This window comes from Callionymus lyra, chromosome 2 (assembly GCF_982586985.1).
Source record: "Callionymus lyra chromosome 2, fCalLyr1.hap1.1, whole genome shotgun sequence".
Classification (NCBI taxonomy): domain Eukaryota; kingdom Metazoa; phylum Chordata; class Actinopteri; order Syngnathiformes; family Callionymidae; genus Callionymus; species Callionymus lyra.
In genome coordinates, this window is record NC_141819.1 from 15158266 (window position 1) to 15181420 (window position 23155).

Sequence of the window (23155 nt, forward strand, 5' to 3'; positions counted from 1 at the left end):
ATTTTCGTTTGTTCTTAAACCGGAAAAAGACTCAATTATTTTTTTTCAGTGGATGAGTAATTTTCTGGATATCACAATTCATTTTTATTTATTTAATGGTAATAATAATATACTAACCTATGTGTTATCTCAGGGTTAAGGTGACCCGTTAACAAATGTGTTTGTGGTACCCCTTGTGTTGTCTCTGGGTCAAGGTGAACGACCTCGCTGACTACAATAAATACATATGCAGTGGTGGAGGTTGTTCCCATGACCAGGAGACAACACAAGGACTACCACAAACACATTTGATTTTGGGCCTCCGGGTCACTTTGACCCTAAGATACCACAAGGGTTAAAATATTTAAAAAAATATATTATCCAATCATGAATAATGATTTTTAGTCTAAACATCATCTATTTGAAACATCAAATAGCGAAACAAGAAGAGAATGACTGGAAGATGAATCTTACAAAATTAATTTTAATAATAATAATAATAATAATATCTTCTTTTTTTTTATATATAAGTTATACGAAGTAAATATGTAAATGTCAGACCAGGAAATGTATTAATACTAAAATAAGTTGTACAAAATGGAAAAACTATGTGAAATATTAAACGTATTAAACTATATATATTTAAGAAAACTGACTTATTAAATAATAAAAAACTGTCAAAGGATCTTTTGACCTTGACCTTGGACCTGGATCAATGCCATATGTGGCCACGCATTGCAATTTTTGGAGGCAAATCTTATCGTTATTAATTGCTGTTTTCTCTCGTCAAAGTACATTCACATACTTAAATAGACTTAGATCTGTTTTTTTATGTGCTTTAACTTTCACTTTAAAATGAATTCTGAGCCGGCTTTACCTTATTGAACGCTATATAAAAATGACCTGTAGGGGCTGGAACTGGACACAAGGATCTCTCAGGGAATCGAAGCATTCACGTGATCAAGAGCACAAGTCTTAAAAATATAACTCACAATACTTTATTGCCATTAATGTCAGTGGACAACAAGTTTACAAAGTGACGAGAATCACCGAATCTCACAAATTCATTGTCTTTGGTTTCAGTTTCTTGGCACTTGATTGGAGGACGTCGGAAGGGAAAGGTTTTGACTCGACTACACTTTCTTTCACTCTTAGATGGCGGCAAAAAAAAAAAAAAAGAACCGTTTTCATGAATACTTGTTTTGGCATTAACAGACAAACAAAAACAATCTACATTTCACTTAAAAATATACAATTTAATTTTCAAGAAGCAAGTTGTGATAATATTGTTTTTTCAGCACTGAGACAAAAACAAACACGAACAATAACAAAAAAACCTAGCAGAAGGAAAGAAAAAGAAAAAAAATCACTCCAGATTCAAGACTGCACGTCAGGAGATGGAAGATCTAGCACCTTTTTCTCTTTGAGAGAAAAGAAAATGAAATGACCTGATGTTCTTCTCTGAGGTTTTTTCCACCATGTTGACGCGTAACGTGACGTGTTTGTACCTTGAAGACGTTTTTCCTGCGCGAGTCTCTCTCCTCTCAGAGGCTACATCCACACCGCGACCATTCCTTTCCAACAGATTGAAGCAGATACGGATCTGTGATGTTTCCAATCGTCTGAGTCATCCTCACCAAACGCTCATTTTAATAAAAACACACTCCCTGATGCACAAACACACACTTTGCTTTTCATCCACTTCTCTCTTTTTTTTTTAAGGCCCCTCACATGATTGTTTCTCTTCATAACTTCCTTATCTTAACTTCCACACTGGCAAGTTCAAAGGTCATGATATCAATTCTTTTTTTTAAGCTTAAAGGTCCAAATTAAAGTGAGAAACACATGTTTTGTTTAACTCCTGGTCAAGAAAACGTGCGAGTCCATTAGTTTACCTATGTTTTTGTTATAAACCATGAGATAAAATCTGTTTAAAATAAAGTAATTGAAGTGTGGATGTAGCCAGTGACAGTCAGGAGGGTTGTGTTGAGCACCGAGTGAATCAACAGACCTTTATCTCTTCTTTTTTTGGGGGGGAAATTTAAAAAAAAAAATTAAAAAGGGGGGAGAACCTGATACGCCTTCAAGGTGCTGAACTGACTGTGGAACCCTGCTGAGGGAGTCTGGCGCCCTCCTCTGTTTAAAATCAGCATCGCAGCTGGTGAGAAGTGCTGAGACTTGACGATCAGTCCCTCACTGGGAGATTTGTTCAGCAATTTAAAATAAAAAAAAAATGGACTAAAAGGAAAAGTTGAAAACCTGAAACGCTGTCAAGGTCGCAGTCCTTCGTGTTAATATTTCTCAAACTGCACAAATACATTAAAAGGTGATAACCAGCTTCTTCCCCAGTGTCGGGAGGATCACAACAGAGAGGCGAGCGAGACTATTGGACCAGCTTGAAGGCACAACCCTCCTTTTTTTTTCTTTTTTTTTTTTTAAGCATCATTTATATAAAACAAATGACTTTTTTTTTTTTTAAACTCTTCCCATGAAACCTGCTGCAAACCTTCTCCCTCATCTATAGCACCGGGTGGTCCCGAGCGTCCCCCCTCTCTGCCCTCGCAGTGGACGGACGAGTGCTGGTCGAGGGCGGAAGCGTTGTCGTAAAAAAAAAAAGAAGAAACATCGCGATACAAGTGGTCGTCGGGCTGATTGTCTCAGTCTTGCGTAGCCCGTGTCAGTCCTGCGGGGGGCACTGGAGGGTAAAAAAAAAAAAGAAATCTTCAAGGGGTCAGGGGTCAGTCCAGGGTAGAGGTGGAGGGGGTGGGGGGGGGCGGCACTCGGGGTCTCAGTGCAGGTGGATGTGGAGCTTGATGCGCAGAGCGTCTCCAATCTCCCCTTGTAGGTAGTCAGTGTCGTGCTGCTCCTCCAGCTGGTGCCTCTTCCTGGGCCCGAACAGGGGGAGGCTGGCGATGTCCAGCCGGTAGGACCCCGGGGCCGGCGGGCGCTTGCCCAGCCGCAGGACGCTCTTGCCGTCGCGGCGCTCCAGCAGGCGGAAGTGCTCCATGGCGTTGCCGTGGGTGATGACGTAGCGGACGTGGTGCTCCAGGGGCTGCAGGGCGGGCAGCAGCTCCAGCAGGGGCTCCTTGTTGAGCAGCGACGCCAGGGACACGTTCATGGGGATGGAGTCCTGGGTGTCCAGGCTGGCCAGACTCACGTGCTGCGGGGGGGGAGTATCGTGATTTGAGTCATTTTGTGGATGGCACAATTTATTTGTATTTATTTAACTCTTTTAATAATATGATGCTAATCTATGCGTTATCTCAGGGTCAAGGTGACCCCGAAGGCTCCAAAACAAATGTGTTTGTGGTATCCCTTGTGTTGTCTCTGGGTCAAGGTGACCCGAATGCTCGACAACAAATGTGTTTGAGGTATCCTTTGTGTTATCTCTATGTCAAGGGGACCGGAATGCTTGAAAACAAATGTGTTATGTTAATGTATTATATGAGGTATCCCTTGTAAGTAAGTAAGTATTTTTTTTTATTTGTATAGCGTATAGGGTCACAAAGCGCTTAAACAATCAAAACAAGTATATATTGAAGGCATATAAGTAAAATATATAAAGTATATATTTTAAAGGTCAAGATAAAACTGATAACACAACAGGAGTTCCAGAAAATCAATGAAAAGCCTGAACAAATAAAAACGTCTTAAGATGTTTCTTGAAGGAGTCAGTATCTTTGGGTCAAGGTGACCCGAATGCTCAAAACAAATGTGTTTGAGGTATCCCTTGTGTTATCTCTTGGTCAAGGTGTTCCGAAGGCCCGAAAACAAATGTTTTTTTTTGGTATCCCTTGGGTTGTCTCAGGGTCAAGGTGACCCGAAGGCCCCGGAAACAAATGTGTTTGTGGTATCCCTTGTGTTGTCTCTGGGTCAAGGTGACCCAAAGCTCGATGGAAGCCAAGGAGGTGAAGGGTCAAGGTGAAAGACCTCCCTGGCTTCTATAAATACATATGCAGTGGTGGAGGTCGTTCACCTTGACGCTGAGAGAACACAAGGGATACCACAAACACATTTGTTTTCGGGCCTCCGGGTCAACTTGACCCTGAAATAACAAAATTGTAATCCAATCATGAATAATGATTATAAGTTGAAACATCATCGATTTGAAACGTAAAATAGGGAAACAAAAACAGAAAGATGGGAAGATGAATCTTACTGAAGGAATTTTTAAAATAATAATAAGTAATAATAGGAGAGGGTCGGAGGTCAGGCCTCGCGACCGCGACCGGAGAGAGACTCGTCTACGCACCTCTTCGAGGGTGTTTCCATCGGCGCCGCGTCTGTGGCGCCCCTTCTTTCCGGCGTTCCCGTTGATCTTGCACTCGTAGCAGGCCTCGGGGGACAAGCTGTCCTCGTCGTCGCCCTCCGAGCCGAACTGGCCCGGGAAGCCTGAGCCCGAGATGCAGTGGCTGGACATGAAGAAGCGTTAGTTTTCAAATCTAAACTATATTTAGAAAAAAATGTTTATTTTTTTCTGTAAAAATTCAAATTCAATGGTGGAAAAAATATAAAATATAAATATATATATAAATATTTAATTATATAAAAAATAGAATTAAATATGCTAACATTATTGTTTATTATATTTTATACACAGTATGTGTTATTTTAATTGTTATATAAAATCTACTTTTTTACAAATATATATATATATATATATATTTTTTTTTTCTTTTTTTAACTTAAATTATTTTAAGGAGAATCATTTGTTGATGGTTCAGAGGTCGTGTTGCTCTCACCCCTGCGAAATTTACTTGCAATTTTTCATACACTTTCAAAGTTCCTTGAAAAGTTTTAACCTCTGTGTTGTCTCTGGGTCAAGGTGACACAAATGTCCGAAAACAAATGTGTTTGTATTACCCCTTGTGTTATATATATGAGTCAAGGTAAATACGTAAGCAGTGGTGGAGGTTGTTTCTTGACCAAGAGACAAAACAAGGGATACCACAAACACATTTGTTTTCGTTCCTTCGGGGCACCTTGACCCAGAGTTAAGGATTTAAACGGAATTTACAATATTTATGAAAAATTATAGATAAATTCACAAAAATAGAATCTTGGTTCAAAAACTGATATTCAGAGGTGGAAAATTACATTTCCTCTGGGGTATAAAATAGAATTAAATATGAAAAATTATTGTTTATTATATTTTATACACAGTATGTCTTATTTGAATTGTTATATAAAATCTACTTTTTTACAAATATATATATTTTTTAACTTAAATTATTTTAAGGAGGATCATTTGTCGACACTTGATGGTTCAGAGGTCATGTCGCTCTCACCCCTGCCCGGCCCTGAAGAACCCTCCTGGGCAGCCGCACAAGTAGCCCCCGTCGGTGTTGGAGCAGCCGTAGATGCAGGGGTTTCCTCCGCCCGAGCACTCGTTCACGTCCTGGCAGCCGCCGGCGTTCTGTTCGAAGTCGAAGCCCGAGGGACAGACGCACTTGTAGCTGCCCAGCGTGTTGTAGCAGGAGGCGGAGCCACACATGGAGCCCGACTGACACTCGTTCTCGTCTGCAGGGGAACGAGAGTCGAGACATGTTTCACGGCTTCAGTCACACAGATGGAGGATTAAACTTATACTCACACACTGAAGTAAGAGGGATCAAAGAACAAAAAAATGTATTGTAACAAAAAGCCTAAATATCTAATAAAACCAAGATAAAATTACTTCTTTTTTTTTCTTTATTCTGATATTTTTAAATGTTCCCTTTATGAGGGACAATAAATACTGACAAAAGTGCATTCATAGTTTAAAGTTCAAATTATAATGAGTAATAAAAAATAATCATAAACAAAATTGTTAGTTTCTGGATGACCTGTCTGGCGTTTGACCTTGTGGGCCACATTAACACAGTTCAACGGCTCTATGTGGCCCCTGCGCCGCACTTGACCCAAGTCGGTGTCAGTTTAATATAAGTTTTTGAAACAAGATTTTATTTTTTATTTGAAATTGATTTGCAATTTTTCGTACACTTTCAAAGTTCCTTGAAAAGTTTTAACCTTTGTGTTGTCTCTGGGTCAAGGTGACCCGAAGGCCCAAAAACAAATGTGTTTATGGTATCCCTTGTTTTTTCTCTGGGTCAAGGTGACCCGAAGGCCCAAAAACAAATGTGTTTATGGTATCTCTTGTTTTTTCTCTGGGTCAAGGTGACCCGAAGGCCCAAAAACAAATGGGTTTATGGTATCCCTTGTGTTTTCTCTGGGTCAAGGTGACCCGAAGGCCCAAAAACAAATGTGTTTATGGTATCCCTTGTGTTTTCTCTTGGTCAAGGTGACACAAATGTCCAAAAAAAAATGAGTTTGTGGTATCCCTTGTGTTGTCTCTGGGTCAAGGGGACCGGAAAGCCCCAAAACAAATGTGTTTGTATTACACCTTGTGTTACCTATGAGTCAAGGTAAACGACCTCCCCAGTAAAAAATTCCGTGAATACGTATGCAGTGGTGGAGGTTGTTTCTTGACCCAGAGACAACACAAGGGATAACACAAACACATTGGTTTTCGGTGCTTTGGGGGCACCTTGACCCTGAGATAACAAGGATTAAAACGGAATTTACAATTTGTATGAAAGGTTATAGATAATTTCACAAAAATATAATCTTGTTTTAGAAACTGATATTTTTTTCTTAAAATGTATTTTGTTTTTGGCCCTCCGGGTCACCTTGACCCTGAGATAACTGGGAAGGTTGTTTGATAAAATAGATGTATTTAGTTGAAGCCAGCTGACAGGTGGATGAATGAATGAATGAATGGATGGACCAGCGCGACGACTCACCCACACACTGGTTCCACTGGTAGTGCTGCACGTAGCCCTGAGGGCAGCCGCAGCGGAACCCGCCCATCATGTTCTGACAGCCGTGCTGACAGCGGTGGTTACTGCCGCACTCGTCCACGTCTGAAACACACGTCCCAGATTTTCAATATCCTTTTGTCGACCCTTAACCTCTCCCGGGGATCACTTCCGGGGTCGCTCACCCTCGCACTCGTGGCCGCTGGTGTCCAGAGAGAAGCCTTTGGAACACTCGCAGTTGAAGCTCCCGGGCGTGTTGACGCAGGAGGCCTGAGTGCCGCACGCCGTGCTCTGGCCCATGCACTCGTTGTTGTCTTCAAGATAGAAGTTCAAAGGTTAGCGAGACTTTCTACGATACGTGTGGAGGTTTGAAGCGCCACTGACCGATGCAGGCCGTCTGGTGCTGCGTGAAGCCTGGAGGACACTTGCAGTTGAAGCCTCCGATGGTGTTGACGCACAGGAACTGACAGTTGTGTTGTTTGGTGGCGCACTCGTCCAGATCTGCACAAAAGGAACAGTTAAACAGTTAAAAATAGTTAAAAATAAAATATCCAATTAAAAAAACTACTTAAAAGCTGTTGCAATAATAAATCATTCTATTTTTTAATCTAAGTTTTGTGTGTGTGAAGAAGGATTCAAATACTGGGGCCTCATGCGGTAAGAAGTCGTACGCAAAAAAAAACGTGCGTACATAGTTTTCCACGTCATACTTCATATGTATCAAGAATGAAAAGAATGTGAAACTTGACTTCCCGACAGGTTTGAAGGTGTCGTACGTACTTATTTACAGCTCAGATCCAGGTCAGACTCACTTGTGTTTATCGGAGACACATTGAGGATCAATATTGATTCAAAACAATCAAAACGTTATAGTTACACGAGATTAAATATTTACAAACGTATCAATATGTTTCTCATTCACCAAACTGACGATCTATATTTATTAAGATCATCATCGTCTTTTTATAATGAATATTTTAATCCACAATTTTACACAATTAAGAGAAAAATGAAAGGAATTAAAGTCTTGTTTCTATAATATCATGAACCGACTGATCGCTTCAAGTCTTCTCTACAAGAGTCACAGACGTTCTTGTGAAACAACATCACGTCAGTTTGATCAAACTGAAGCCGCAGAATGAAAGCAGCTAAAGTTTCCCTCTTGATCATGTGATCAGAGCGATCTCTTTGAAAAACACACTTATATAAATATACGTCACATGGTTAGTTCATTTGTAATTATTAAACAAAACAACTTTTTTTTTTATAAATGTAATAAGAATTTGCGTGTGTGTTGTGCAGGTGAGTCACATTCATATGAAGCTCAGACCATCTTCACATCATCATCACTACTCAGCGCTTTTAGTTTTATTCTTGTTAAACTACATTTTAAGATGTTTCAAATAAGCCCCTGATCGTCTCTTTAAATAAAGTATTTGCGTTAATAACTGTGTATGTAAAATATAGACATTTACATTGGAGCTCATCTGCACGATTTAAATGTAAGTATGTGGTCCATCCAGTGTTAATTAGTTATTTCTTGAGAATAAAATCACAAACTTCATTTGAATATGATTAAACATGTAAATGAGGGCATGGAAAGGGACGAACATGTCTGAAACTAATTCCACGTTGAAAGAAAAGCTTTGATTCGTACGCACAGATTCAAACAAGTGAATATTTTTTTACTTGCACAGTTTTCTGGGTTTGAGTCGACGACCTTTGTTTTAGTAAGAAATCCAAGCATTTCTTCGTACACAAAGCCCCAGATTTTCAGACAAGATTTCCTTCTGGTTTAGCTAACAATATCTATTTACCTTTGCAGGTCTTCCCGTCGGGCTGCAGGCTGTAGCCTCGGGGGCAGGAGCACAGGTAGCTGCCCTCCGTGTTCTTGCACAGGAAGTTACAAGGTTTGGGCGACAGCGAGCATTCGTCCATGTCTGCCGGTGACCCACAAAAAAACACACGGGTCAGCGAGACAAATCGGTGTGGAACCGGCAGCGGTCAGTGGCTGGACACGCACCTTGGCATGAGGTGGCGGTGTAGTCCGTCTTGTAGCCGATGTTGCAGTGGCAGCGGAAGGAGCCGATGGTGTTGATGCACTGACCGTTGCGGCACAGATCCGGCATCACGTGACACTCGTTGATGTCTGCGGGAACAGAACAGGTTTTTCAGTGAATATTTTTATCTAATCAATATTTGTCGGGAATTCACAGGCATCTGGTAACTATACTTGATCTTGATATAAACATCTAAAAAATGTGTATTTGTTAGGTTCAGGTCAAACACTAGATATTTAAAAGGAATTATATATAGGCAAATCCAATTTAAAAAATGTAAAATAAATAATAATAATTTTCAGAGTAATCGGATCGTTTTTAGACTTATAGACAAAAATGTTTGTTCATTTTAATGTAAGGACTGGAGCTCAGTTGTCTTCGTCTTCGTCTAAAAAGACACTTAAAAACGTTCAAATACCTCCAAACTGCTCGACTGTAAGGTCCATCTTGTATTGAAGCCTCGACATGAGGAATTGTTCCCAAAGCAATTACACAAGTCTATATTTAAGGTTGTTTTTATCAGACGTTGCTAGGCTAGCTGCTAGGCTAGCTGCTAGGCTAGCTGCTAGTCCCACTTCATTTTCGTCCTAAAAAACTTTTAAAACATCCGAAAAGAAAAACTTAAAAACATCCAATATTTTATACTGCTCATCTGTTACATCCCTCATGTGTTGAAGCCTTAACATGAAGAAAACAAATCTATAATTGAAGCTTGTTTTTAGCTGCTAGGCTAGCTGCCTAAATCTCGCGCACTGACACTTGCAATGTGTTTAAATGAGTAAAGACTCATAACTTCCGCTAAAACAAACTTGAAATACAGACTTTTAATTGTTGCTTTTTGGACAAAGACTAAGAGAAAGACAATTGAGCTTCAGTCCCTACACTAAAATGAACAAACATAATTGCGTATAAATCTTAAAAGGAACAGATTATTCTGAAAATAATCCCAACCCTTAGTCGACATGAGGGCGAGTAGAAAATATTTAATTTTGGGTCATTTTTATTTATTTTTTTAAATCTACCAGCGAGTCATCCTCGTACCTCTGCCGTCTGTGGTGTAACCCGGTCCGAGCGGACACATCTTCTTGTACTGCACGGTACCAGGGAGCGGACAGAGCTCGCACTGTGACCCCCAGCCTCGCCCCGTGTTGCAGCAGCACTCCGATTTGGTCACGCTGTTTCTATTGGTGGACGACTGCTGGCACATGGTCTGCAGGACCTCCACGAAGCAGAAGCCCTTCCTGTTGTCTGGTGGAGACAAATGTGTTTTTAAAAAAAAAATCCTGCTGCTTGGACGATTCTGGTTTGAGTCACTCACCGATGCACTCGGTTCCGGTGGAGCTGGGCTCGAAGCCGTCGTTGCACTCGCAGCGGTAGCTCCCCACGGTGTTGATGCAGCGCCCGTTCTTACAGATGCCAGGCTTGGCGCGGCACTCGTTGAGGTCTGAGATGATACCGAAGGGTTAAAGCGAGGAGTTGGAGAACCTCTCAGACAGTAAGACTTGTATCTACGGAAGGATAAATCCAACTCACCCATGCAACCCTCGCCGTCGGGGCGCCGCTGCATGCCAGGCGGGCAGATGCACATGAAGGTTCCGATCAGGTTCTTGCACGTCATCCCCTTGGACTCGCAGTCGTCCAGACCCTCGGAACACTCGTCCTGGTCTGGTGTGACAAGAAGAGCGTCTCAGTCTTGCAGGTTAAGTAAGTAAGAGTTATTTGTAAAGTGTTTTTCTAGACCAGAGTCGCGTTAACAATCAAAAGCAATACACATTTAAAAATACCTTAACATTTAAGAACTCTAAAAGGCCAAGACAACATTAAACCAAAACAGGAGTCCCAGCAGTTTAGGAAAAAACCTGCCCAAATAAAAAAAGGTCTAAAGATGTTTCTGGAAGGAGTCAGTAGATCCATCAAACACAGAGGGAGATGAAGATCGTTCCAAAGCAACAGCCTGGAAGGATTTCTCTCCTCTGGTCCTGAAGTGTGTTCAGGAACCATAAGTAGATTCTGATCCACAGACCTCAGAGCCCGAGCTGGGGTGTAAGGCTGGATCAGATCACTGATGTAAGGAGGAGTCTGACCATGAATAGATCTGAAAGTAAGAACCAGAATTTTGGAATGGATCCTGAAAGAAACTGGCAGCCAGTGAAGAGTTTTAAGGATCGTAGAGATGTGAGTTCTTCTACTAGAGCAGCTCAGAATTCTTGCTGCAGAGTTTTGTATCAACTGCAGGCGAGACAGATCCTTCTTTTTAAGACATGAAAATAAACTGTTACAAGAGTATAAACGAGAAGACACAAACGCATGGATTACAAGCTCCAGATCGTGTTGTGACATAATTTTTCTAAATTTAGAGATTTTTCTCAGTTTAAAGAAACAGTTTCTGGTCAGTTTTCTTCAGTGTTGAACTAGAGACATGTCTCTATCAAATACAACACCCAGGTTTCTCAGGCTCAGTTTGACAGACAGGCCTAAGTCACCCAAGTACTGACTCAACCCTGGAACCTTATCATCAGGACCAATAACCAAAGTTAAGTGTAAACAAAGGTTAAGATACGTAGAAGAACATCACGCACCTCTGCACATGCGCTGGTCGTCTCTCAGCACGTATCCGCCCGGACACATGCACTCGTACGAGCCGAAGGTGTTGACGCAACGGAACGCACACAGCAGAGGATTCTTGGAGCACTCGTTGACGTCTGCGGGTCACACACTTGCATCTCAGCATAAAGTCTTAAAAACAGTTTCATTCGTTTCTGACCTTCGCAGGTCATCATGGGTCCCGGTTCGAAGCCTTCCTGGCACGAACACTCGAACCCTCCGATGACGTTGGTGCAAGTTCCGTTTCCACAAGGGTTCCCTATGGAGCACTCGTCGGCATCTAGAGGGAACATGGAGGAGAAGTCAACATGGAGCTCGACCCTTCAACGTCCCCCCACTCTCGTCTTCTCACCGACACATTTGACCCCTGTGTAGTCCAGGTTGTACCCGAAAGGACACTCGCAGCGGAAAGAACCGTCAGTGTTGATGCAGATTCCGTTCTGACAGATGCCGGGGTTGTCCAGGCACTCGTTGGAATCTTGGAAAAACAAAGGGAACGAGAACATCAAGGTCCGTTCTCGCTGACATTTGGGCGGATCGGATTCATCTGCGCGACACATGTCGACCCCGGGCCCCCGAGGCGCACATAATTGCTGACTTTCTTAACAAACGAGTGCAGGAATAAATAAAAGCTCTTACCCTCTCGTGCGTCTCCGGGTCCGGGCACGGCGCCATGGCCGAAGGGACACAGAGTGTCGAAGGCAGCTGGAGACAGATTCACATTTAAACAAAGGTCAGGATCATTACTTTACAAATGCCACGATTTTTCATAATTACACATGTGTAAGTGTGTGTGTGTGTGTGTGTGTGTATTACACACCCTCGCCCTCTCGTGGACAGAGTTCACACGGCAGCCCCCAGCCCTCCCCCAGCATCTTGATGCAGCAGCACTTGGCCTTGGTGAGGTTGAAAGCTTTGGGGACGGAACATTTTCCCGCCTCGAACTTGGTGAAGCAGAAGCTTTCTCTGGTGTCTGTTGAAGAAGAAGATCAAAGGTTTACACTTTTGTACGTCCGGATCTCTATGGAAGTGCCTTCAGAATGTTTCAAAACTGTGTTATCTCAGGGTCAAGGTGACCCAAAGGCCTGAAACCAAATGTGTTTCTGGTATCCCTTGTGTTTTCTCTGGGTCAAGGTGAACAACCTTCACCACTGCATTTGTTTTTTTGAAATGTACCTTAATATTATGGTAACGAGAGAGTTGTATGGGTGGCTTTCTTAGATTATTGCTTTGAGGTTTAATTGAAATTGATTTTCGTTCAAACTAAATGATGGTATGAAGTGCAAAGGGTGCCATATATATATATATATATATATATATTAGATATATTTTTAAAATGAGATATTTTTTTAAATAAAATTTGACATTGTAATTCTAATAATTCAAAAAATGATTTTCCTAAAATCAATACTTTTTCATTCGTAGGCTTCTAAATTCAATATTTAAATTTTACTGTATTAGTGCCATTATTCTCTGATAGTGATGAAGTAGCTATTATGTTAACGTTTTTATGTTGAATTTCAAAAGCTACAATTAATAAAATAAGAAATCTATTACATTTATTTTTGCATTATTGGATTTACAATATCAAATTCTATGTTATTTTTTTTAATTTGGATACAATTATTTAATTAAATGTAAATAAACCTTCAATATAGACATTTATTTCATTTAAATGCACAACCGTGGACAACCATAACAAGTACTCAAGGAAAAGTGGTAAAGCGGGAAGCAAAATCTAAATGATTTTTAATCATAATTAATTAATTAATATCTTCACAAGGAAAATTAAGACATTTCCATTGTGCTTAGTCCAACCTCCTTTCTTCAGACTCACCCCAAAACCCACACCTTCAGAGCTGAGCAGTATCAATTTGCCAACTTCTGCTTTGTTTATTCTGTCAACTAATGTGTGTCTTGGAAGTTAGATTTTTTTACTTCTGATACACAGAGTGCAGAGAATAAAGGGGTTGGAAATTTATGTTTAAATGATTGGATGACGTATCACACAGATGCCAGGAAAATAATTAATTACCCGATGTTCGTATCACAACTGAAGCAAAAATATAAAAACCCAGAAGTCATTTTTGTTCTCATGAATTCTTCCAGTATATGTAATAAATGGATCATTCAGAATCAAGAATTGAAGCTCTCTGGTTACCGTAGCAGCGCCGCTTGTTGTCGGAGAGCACGAATCCTGGCTGACAGGTACACTGGAAGCTTCCCGGGGTGTTGGTGCAAGTCCCGAACTGACAGATGTTTGGCTCCACCTCGCACTCGTTGATATCTGGGGGTCGGAAAACAAGGAGCAGTGAGACTAAAGTCTCTAAATGAACTGTTATCATGATTTTTATCACTTGAAAAAGAAAAATAACGAGTTCAATCAAAGTCTAAATTGTTATACTTTTGTCTGATAAACACATGGAGAGGTTCAAGGCCAGACTCACCGATACATTGATCATTCTGGACCTCGTATCCTGGAGGACAGATGCATCTGAAGGAGCCGTCCAGGTTCTGACAGGTTCCGGGGGAGCAGGTTCCGGGCAGACTCACGCACTCGTTGATGTCTTGGAAAAGGGCAGACGTCGTTTTAATGTACTTGAAAGAGAAACTTCGTACACTCCAGTGAACCTACCAACGCAGTTCTTCCCGTCCGGCGTGTTTTCATAGCCCTCGAGGCAGAGACACTGGAAGGACCCGAGGCCGTTGATGCACTGACCGTTTCTGCAGACCTGACCCTGGAGGGCGCTGCACTCGTCGATGTCTGTGGGAATCACAATCGGCTTTACTACTCCCCGCGTTTTGGAGGCTCTAAAGAGGCAACTTAAGGCGTAATTGTGTAATGTGAGGTTGAAAATAAAAAGTATCTTCCATTTAGTTAATACAGCTAAAGTTGTTAACTAAAATAAAGCATCTTTTAAATCAAAAATTAAACTTGATATGCTGGAAATGAAAGAGTCGTGTAAGTAGCGCTCGTAGTTTAATGCTGTGAGGCTTAATTGAAATTACTTTTTTCAAGTTAAATGATGGTAAAAAGAGCAAAGAGTGCCACCTGGTGGTCTTAAAGAGGACCCTTAATCAGCCCATCACTAACTGTAAGTGCAAGTGTAATTATTACATGACAAAATAGCTATTTGGATATATATTTTTCTTTTAATTTACCATCAAATTTAACATTATCAATATGTAAAACAGATTTTATTTGATTGATCTTGAGACAAGCAAACATATATTTTTATTATATAGAAATATATCTATATATATTTAATTAGCAGTGACTTATTAAAAGTTCAAACTGCTTCAAAATTGTTTGTAATTGTTCGTCCCTTTGTCTTTCAAAAATTCATCATATTTTTATAGGGTTTTAAAATGGGACGTTTAAGTTAAAAAGTAAGTTTTCCCTCATAATTTCAACACACACTGTCAAAAGAATGTTGTAGCCATTAGCATCACAAGCTGTAGCACAACTTTGTGTTTTCATTGACAGATAAGAACATTTGCATTTCATTGAAAGATGCAACTTAAACATTTAACATTTAAGTGAAGACAAGGGCCACATTAGGACCCCCTGACAGGACAAGATAATGTTGCGGTTTCATACCCATGCAGTCGTTGTTGTGTGTCAGCTCGAAGCCGATGAAGCAGAGACAGTTGTAGGATCCCACCGTGTTCTTGCAGGTTCCGTTTCCGCACGGCTGTCGGTCGCACTCGTCGATGTCTGAAACGACCGATCCCACAGCTCAGCCCCACAACATCAAACCTGGCTCACGCGTCAATCGACGGGCGGTCCGGCCGACTCACCCATGCACATGGTCTGGTCGGCCGTGGCCTTGAAGCCGTTGTGGCAGACGCAGCGGTAGCTTCCCTGCGTGTCGATGCACTCGCCGTGGCTGCACACGTTTGGAATCTCCAGGCACTCGTTACGATCTAGAAGAAGAAGCGACGGCAGATTCAAATAAAGGTTTGTCGTGTCATTTACCAATGGATTTCTAACACTATTAAATGTGACTTTACACAGAATCGATACCATCAACTAACAGATAATCGTTGGAGGTTGTAATGGAATCGTTCTCACCGATACAGGCTCCGCTCGGGGACAGTTTGAATCCCGGCGAACACTCGCAGCGGTAGCTTCCTGGAATGTTGATGCAGTTGGCGTTTCGCTGGCAAAGATTGTCGCCGCTGTTACACTCGTCAATATCTGCAGACGATAAGAAATACAGTTAACATCAAGGACATCTAAAGAAGGATTTTTCTTATAGAGGGGAGGGGGGTTTAAATAAATCAATTAATCCAACATAGTTTTTACATCTACAAAGTATGTAATGGCTTTTTTATATCCTCTTAAAATAACTCAAAAACAGATGAACAGATTTCAATGAAATTTTCAGGACATGTTGATGAAAGGTCAGATGACTTCATGTTCGGGGTGTTCTGATACCATCTGGATCTTTCAAAGCAGTGGTCCCAAACCCCCAGTAGGTTGATCAGTACCAGTCCGTTAGGCATTTGTTACCGGGACAACCAGAAGTAAAAAATAATGTATATCTTTATTGTTCTATTGATTATAACTGTCTAAAAGGTGTTTTGCTTTAAAAAAAAGATTATATTTTCTCTAAATTAACATTAGTTTGCGACTCTGGACACGTCAACACAAAGGTTTCCGTCAAGTTTACTCAAAAAATAACCTGTTAATCAGTTGAAAAATGTTTTTTTATGTGAAGGTCAGCCTATAAATATAAGGCCCACATTAAACCGTGTCTTGCAAAGTATTCGTCTTTGTCGCTGTGCAAAATCTAACTTATTTTTCTCCTACTGTTTGTGTGATGCTACAGACACTTGCTAATGGCCATCGATGCTATTTCAAATGCCTAAAAAGTTATTAAAATGATAGGTAGGTTGAATATGTGTAAGGCAATAATGTGAGGTACAAATAAAGTCTACCAGCATTAACAAAGTAATCGAAAAAAAATCACATTGGTACTGATGTATATCAACTTTAAGTTTAGGTTCGTACAACAATTGAGTGATTTTTACCTTCGCAAATGAGCAGAATGTTATTGTAACTGAAGCCCATGGGACATTCACAGCGGAAGCTTCCGATCTGGTTGATGCAAACTCCATTTGCACAGATTCCCGGGATCTCCCTGCACTCGTCGATGTCTGCGTGAAACACCAACAAATGTTTTTTTTTTAAGATCCAAGTTTAAATGATCAAATGAGGTCAAGTTTTCTTACCGATGGGTTTGCCAGTGTGGATGTCGATGATGAAACCAGGAGCCAGGTTTCCGCAGAGCAGCTGGTAGTCGGCTGAGACAGAGGCAGGGATGTTAGTTAGAATAAAGTTGTGATCTGGAGCTGACAGGTCACTCACAGGTCGCAGGGGTCGGACAAGCCTCGCACGGTTTGTTCCAGGCCTTCCCGACGTTGTAGGCGCAGCAGCACATCTTCTTGGTCATGTTGAAGGACAGCTCGTTCTCGCACGTGTCGTTGAAGTTACGGTAACACACGCTCTTCCTCATGTCTGGAAACAGAGCCGGAGGCGTGAGGAACACGAACCCCCGGGCGTCGCCTTCAGGACCGGCTTCTTACCCATGCAGTTGTTTCCACCGTTGACCTGCATGTACTCAGGAGGACACACACAGGTGTAGTTGCCCAGAGTGTTGTAGCAGGTTCCGGGTCCGCAGATGCCGATGTGAGTCGTGCACTCGTCGATATCTGCGGTTCCAAGGTGATACAGTTTAGAGATTCCATGGGAGGGACGTGAGGGTTTTCACGGTCCTACCTTCGCAGATACGAGTCTCCTCGTTGAGATAGTAGCCCGCGGGACATTCACACTGGAAGCTGCCAAATGTGTTCACGCAGTTTCCTCCTTGACAGAGACCCGGCAGCTCCTGGCACTCGTCGATATCTGCCCGCAAACACACGTTGAATTGTTGCACATATTCACAGCTAAGAAGAAGCAGCGTTACCTTCAAGAAGGACCGTGATCGGATTCGGCCTAAATCCTTCTCCTCCGGGGCAAAGGGTCTTGTACTCGGCTAATTGATCATAAACACAAACGTTCATTTAAAATGACTCGTCTTTATTTAAGGACAGTTTCTGACTCACTTGAGTTGCTAGCGGGGCAGAGTTCACAGGGGTTCCCCCAGGCACCCCCTAAAGAGCAGCAGCAGGAAGCTCTGGTGACGCCGACTCCGATCTCAGCGCTGCAGGAGATCCCACCATCACCTCGAGCCAAGATGTCCAGGAAGCAGTTTCCAACACGGTTGTCTAGTCACCAAAAAAACATTGGATTACGAACTTCATAGTCAAACTGCCATGTTTGTAGCTAATCACAATGATTTGATTTTGTGTTTTTGATTGTGAGTTTTTATGAAGGCCATGTGAAATGGGATCCTTGGTAAGCACAACTTTTTTAGTCTTTCAGTTTGTCATTCTTAACATATCACTCAACATAACGCAATTACTTTTTTTATGCTTCATGTTTTCTGTTTTTGCATGTTTCTGTATATATTCTCAGACATCAACAATTTTCGTTTTTACCTCAGCTAATTTGCATTAACTTTGGTTTTGAACCAATCATCTCACAGGTACGGTGGCCCAGACATGCTAACTAATTTACAAACTGAAAATTAATTTACAATTTCCTGAAACAAACTCATGAAACAATTAAAACTTTTTCAAATACATTCTAAATTATTTTCAGGAAATTGTATTTTGGTTCAGCAGTTTGTAAAAATGCAATTTGTTTCAAAAGTTTGTAAATTATTTTCAGGAAATTGTGATTTATTTTTCAAGTGTTCATTTGTTGCAAGAGCTGATAAATTTGTTTCAGGAAATTGTTAATTTGTTTTAAGAAATGTAGATTTATTTCAGGAAATTGTAAATTTGTTTTTAAAATTATTGTAAATTTGTTTCAAGAAATTGTAAATTTGTTTAAAAAGTTTTTTAATTATTTTCAGGAAATTGTGATTTATTTTTCAAGTGTTCATTTGTTGCACGAGCTTATAAATTTGTTTCAGGAAATTGTTAATTTGTTTTAAGAAATTGTAGATTTGTTGTAAGAAGTTGTAAATTTGTTTCAGGAAGCTACACATTTGTTTTAGGTAACTGTTCATTTGTTTTAAGAAATAGTAATTTGTTTCAGTAAATCGTAGAATTGTTTTAAGAGTTTGTAAATTTGTTTTAACAAATTGAAAATTTGTTTCAGGAAATTGTTAAATATTTTTTTGAATTTTTTTATTTTATTTCAGTAAAATGAAAATTGGTTTCAGGAAATTGTAGATTTGTTTGAAGAGTTTGTAATTAAGTTACAGTTAATAGTCATTTTGTTTCAAGAAAATGTGAATTTGTCTCAGAAATTTGTGTCCATAGCCATCATACAAGGGCCATTTAAAAATTACTCAGATCACAGGATTAGGGCCCCTGGGCATGAGTTTGATGCCTGAACTCTTAAGCGCTTTTTTCAAAAACTCACCGACGCAGCCCACACCGGACGGATTGTGCTCAAAGTCAGCGGGACAGTTGCACAGGTAACCTCCCGGAGTGTTCACACACAGTCCATTGATGCACTTCACAGGGTCAGCGCACTCGTTGATGTCTGCGGAGAAATGAAAGACACAGGAAATAAACGATTTTTACTCCAAGAGCTGTTTATAAATAGACGTGTGCCACGCTTCACACTGACCCGTGCAGTTCCCTCCACTGCGATCCAGCTCGTATCCATCATCACAGACGCAGCGGAACATCCCAGGAAGGTTCTGACACGTTCCAAACACACAGATGTTCTGGAAATTGCACTCATCGATGTCTGCGGTGAAGACAAATCAAGTGTTACGTGAGCTGCTGGGAAAGCTAGAGTTCAGGAGAGAAGTTAGATGCAGCACCTTGGCAGGCCTTGCTGTCCTCGGTGGGCGTGAAGCCCATCTCACACTCGCAGCGGTATCCACCCGGGGCGTTCAGGCACTGGCCGTTCTCACAGAGGTTGACATTGTCGGCACACTCGTCCATATCTAAAGACAACATCACAGGGTCTTAGTCTTGAAATGAAAAAAAGGAATATATATAAAATTCTAGCGCCTTCTCACCTGAGCAGTGGAAGCCGTCCCCGTTGAAGCCGTCCTTGCACGTGCACCTGTAGGATCCGGGCGTGTTCACGCAGTCGGCGTTCACGTTGCAGTTGTGGTCTTCAGCCGAACACTCGTCCTGGTCTGTGAGAGAGTGAAGGTCACGGCCATGTACTTGCAGAGGGACGAGCGTAGGCGAGAAATGTTTGATACCGACCGACGCACTTGATGCCGTCTCCGATCCAACCGTCGCGACAGCGACATTTGAAGCTTCCCGGGACGTTGATGCAGGCGGCGTGCATGTCGCAGTTATGAGCTCCGATCTCACACTCGTCCACATCTACAGAGATGACAAACGGTACACTGTTTTTCTTTCTTGTAAATATTGATCGGAAAAACAAACTCATCATGACATAGCTGTCGATTAGACTGACACTTTAGTCAATCAGATGTGAGTTGACGACGCCAGGGCCTTCCCCACAGGCCGATGGTGACGTCACAGTATCCCCGTTCTTTGATTGGCTAATCAGAGAGCTAGTTAGCTACAGCAACAAACTTGTTGTTAGCTGAACGAACAAGAATATAGCGTACATGTGTTTATTTACAACCCACAATGGCAGAAGGAGAAGAATAAATTAACTTGGTTGCAGATTTACTGCCAAACTATTGACTCCACACGGTTCTCATTCCTTGGAGTCAAAGAGGATGCTGATGCTTCGGGTGGGTGGTCCGGGTCGCATTATTGTGCGTAGATCATTGATATAATCGCGACTTTCAATGTGAAGTAGCTGCTAAATGAACGCTGACTGTGGTTGTTCCTCCGTATTTTGTTTTTCGTGTTGTCTTTACTAACTTTCGATGCAGGAAGTGTGTATTGTTTCCATGGAAACCACACGGACTCGTAGTCATAGAGTGATTTTTTCCGTGATTTCCTGACGTTGTGCTCATTTGATAATGCTCTAAACACTTTATTGACCTATATCAGTACACGGTCGGATCTACGTGGTGTATAAAAAGACTTAAAGCAGTTATTGAGAGGTGGTTTCATTAAAACAGACGCCACTGAAGGCCTATGTGTGAACTGCACGACCAGGCACTGTCCAACATAGAGGTGAGTGTGTACCTGTGCAGCCAGTGGAGCCCTTCTTGACAAAGTATCCCAGCTGACAGTGACAGATAAAGGAGCCTTTTGTGTTCTCGCAGTCGCCATGGAGACAGATGTTTGGGTTCAGATCACACTCGTTCACATCTGCACGGTGGAAAAAAAAAAGAGAACGTGTGAGTCGTTGCTGTGTAGAGGGACTGACTTGAAACCGTTTCATCTCACCGATGCAAGTCCGCATGTCCATGGACGCCATGAAGCCATCGTAACACAGACACCGATATTCACCGGGAATGTTGGTGCACTGGCCTCCGTCGCAGATGTCGGGCGTCTCCTCGCACTCGTCAATGTCTAGAAAGTTTCATTAATAATTCATTAACATACATTAAAGATTTAATCCAAACTTACCAACCCTCTAGGACCTTACAATCCTTAAACTCTGATCTATTAGTTATAACACAAATCTCTAAATGTAGATTTGGAGCCAGGGCCTTCAGTTTTCAAGCCCCTCTGCTGTGGAACCAACTACCGGCTTCAGTCCGGAGGGCAGACACCCTCTCTATGTTTAAAAACAATCTTAAAACCTTACTTTTCGATAAAGCCTATAACTAACTTAACTGTTTATCTTTAGCTGCTATAACTAACTAAACTGTTTATCTTAGCTGCTATAGGCTGAGAATGCTGGAGGAGTTTTAGACACCAAGCTCTGCTCTCTTTTCTGCATTACATTCATCACCTGTGCAGTTTAAACACCTTTTTATTTCTCTCCCGGAGCCCCAGGGCTCCACCTCCAGAGCTGCTGCTGATCCAGGATCTTCACCATTATCAGATCCCGAGTTCTCTCCAGCACCTCCATGGACTCTCCCACACTCTCCTCTTTTTTTTCTCACTATATCCTCCCTCACTCCTCTCCTTATCCATCTGTCTACCCCCCCATCCTTCCTCCCAGCCGGTCAAAGCGGCAGGCCGTCAACAATGAGTCTGGTTCCGCTCGAGGTTTCTGCCTTTTCCTCGCCATAGCTCACTGTACAGTGTTTCGCTTCTTGCTCTTTGTTGAATCGCTGGGATCTATTTTTCCTTAATCAACTATAGTGTCTTGAGATAACTTTGTTATGATAAGGCACTTTAAATAAAATTGAATTGAATTAATTAAAATCAGTGTGTAATGATAAAACCGTCTAAATGTTGTCAAAGCACCTGAGCAGGTCCTGAGGTCCGGCATGAGAGCGTAGCCCTCGCTGCAGCTGCACTCGTAGCTGCCCTCCGAGTTGGTACAGTGGGTCTCGCAGCCTCCGTTCATGATGGTGCACTCGTCGATATCTGGAGACGCGCCGTTCGTCAGAATGTGTGTTGAAGACGTAAACCTGCAGCAAACCTACTCACCGACACAGCCCTGTCGGTCCGGCGTGGCCTGGTACCCGGTGTCACAGGAGCACTGGTAAGTCCCCGCCATGTTGATGCACTGACCGTTGCGACACAAGTTGTCGCTCAGCTGACACTCGTTGACATCTGGTGAAAAGAAAAAAAAACTTTGTTTTTGTTTTGCCAAAAGCTATTTTAAACTTGATAAGAAATGAGCCGAACCTTCGCATGCCGACCCGTCCGAGCTGAGGGCGTGTCCCGGCGGGCACTCGCACTCGTAGCTTCCCTCGGTGTTGAGACACTCGCCGCCACGACACAGCAGGGGGTTCCTCTCGCACTCGTCGATGTCTTGGAGCGAGAACACGGGACGTGAGTGAAGTGTCGCCGTAAGTAGAGCCTCGTGTGTCCGACATACCCATGCAGTTCTTCATCATCATGAACCCGCTCTCGTAGCCCTCGAAGCATTCGCACTCGAAGCTGCCGGGGGTGTTGACGCACGAGCCGTGGCCGCACAGGTCCGGGGAGATTCGACACTCGTCGATATCTACGACACGATGAGATTTTTAGGTCGGGTTTCCGATCATTGCTCTACAGCGTATTTCCTTCCTTACCTGTGCAGTTTCTCTCCTCTGCGTTCAGAGCGAAGCCGTTGTTGCAGCGACACTTGAAGCTGCCGATGGTGTTGCGACAGGTGCCGTGTGTGCAGAGACTCTGGAAGACCTTACACTCGTTCACGTCTGGGGATGAAAGTCAGGACGTTGAGGTCAAACACATGAATAACAAAACACCTGGACTGGGTTCTTGATGAGCCAAGTCAAAGTCCACTTGTCAAATGATGTGTCAACCCTTCAATGGTGACCCTAAGGTGATTTTAGGGTCAAAGTCTAATTCAAATACGTATGCAGCAAAACTTCATAAACACTGAGAGGATTCACATGCGTCAAGAGCTGCACAAGCTTTCAGGGGAATGTACGCGATTTCTAAACGTGGAGAATGATTATGATCAAAATCTGTACTGATGAGTTCACTGGGAGGGAGTGAGAAAAAGCTGGAGCAGTGATGGACACCGAGAAGGTTCCAGGGGGATTTCACCTCTCATTTCAAAGAGCGTGTTCAGGTCCAAACAACTAGGGACTGGAAACAACTTGTGGTTTTGAATGAATGACATGGTCGTCGATACCA

At 42.2% G+C, this 23155-nt stretch overlaps 1 protein-coding gene across 1 annotated transcript in view; it reads right to left on the reverse strand.

The window, feature by feature from the left end:
• Positions 1 to 968: 968 nt before the first annotated feature.
• fbn3 (fibrillin 3) overlaps positions 969 to 23155 on the reverse strand; it is a 75155-nt gene continuing 52968 nt past the window's right edge. The window contains exons 25-65 of the mRNA XM_087783663.1: positions 22585 to 22710; positions 22389 to 22517; positions 22196 to 22321; positions 21995 to 22120; positions 21809 to 21931; positions 20837 to 20962; positions 20633 to 20758; positions 19727 to 19849; positions 19531 to 19653; positions 19330 to 19455; positions 19131 to 19253; positions 18921 to 19043; positions 17552 to 17713; positions 17413 to 17481; positions 17226 to 17351; positions 17033 to 17158; positions 16815 to 16964; positions 16679 to 16750; positions 16478 to 16603; positions 15516 to 15641; positions 15242 to 15367; positions 15042 to 15158; positions 14076 to 14204; positions 13888 to 14007; positions 13602 to 13727; positions 12261 to 12413; positions 12080 to 12145; positions 11793 to 11918; positions 11601 to 11720; positions 11416 to 11538; positions 10370 to 10501; positions 10155 to 10280; positions 9878 to 10084; positions 8800 to 8925; positions 8594 to 8716; positions 7161 to 7277; positions 6962 to 7090; positions 6762 to 6881; positions 5268 to 5499; positions 4232 to 4391; positions 969 to 3139 (exon numbers count right to left, since the gene is read on the reverse strand). Coding sequence (XP_087639789.1) covers positions 2768 to 3139; positions 4232 to 4391; positions 5268 to 5499; positions 6762 to 6881; positions 6962 to 7090; positions 7161 to 7277; positions 8594 to 8716; positions 8800 to 8925; positions 9878 to 10084; positions 10155 to 10280; positions 10370 to 10501; positions 11416 to 11538; positions 11601 to 11720; positions 11793 to 11918; positions 12080 to 12145; positions 12261 to 12413; positions 13602 to 13727; positions 13888 to 14007; positions 14076 to 14204; positions 15042 to 15158; positions 15242 to 15367; positions 15516 to 15641; positions 16478 to 16603; positions 16679 to 16750; positions 16815 to 16964; positions 17033 to 17158; positions 17226 to 17351; positions 17413 to 17481; positions 17552 to 17713; positions 18921 to 19043; positions 19131 to 19253; positions 19330 to 19455; positions 19531 to 19653; positions 19727 to 19849; positions 20633 to 20758; positions 20837 to 20962; positions 21809 to 21931; positions 21995 to 22120; positions 22196 to 22321; positions 22389 to 22517; positions 22585 to 22710 — 5507 coding nt within the window. The 3' untranslated portion in view covers positions 969 to 2767. The remainder of the gene's footprint in view (positions 3140 to 4231; positions 4392 to 5267; positions 5500 to 6761; positions 6882 to 6961; positions 7091 to 7160; positions 7278 to 8593; positions 8717 to 8799; positions 8926 to 9877; positions 10085 to 10154; positions 10281 to 10369; positions 10502 to 11415; positions 11539 to 11600; positions 11721 to 11792; positions 11919 to 12079; positions 12146 to 12260; positions 12414 to 13601; positions 13728 to 13887; positions 14008 to 14075; positions 14205 to 15041; positions 15159 to 15241; positions 15368 to 15515; positions 15642 to 16477; positions 16604 to 16678; positions 16751 to 16814; positions 16965 to 17032; positions 17159 to 17225; positions 17352 to 17412; positions 17482 to 17551; positions 17714 to 18920; positions 19044 to 19130; positions 19254 to 19329; positions 19456 to 19530; positions 19654 to 19726; positions 19850 to 20632; positions 20759 to 20836; positions 20963 to 21808; positions 21932 to 21994; positions 22121 to 22195; positions 22322 to 22388; positions 22518 to 22584; positions 22711 to 23155) is intronic.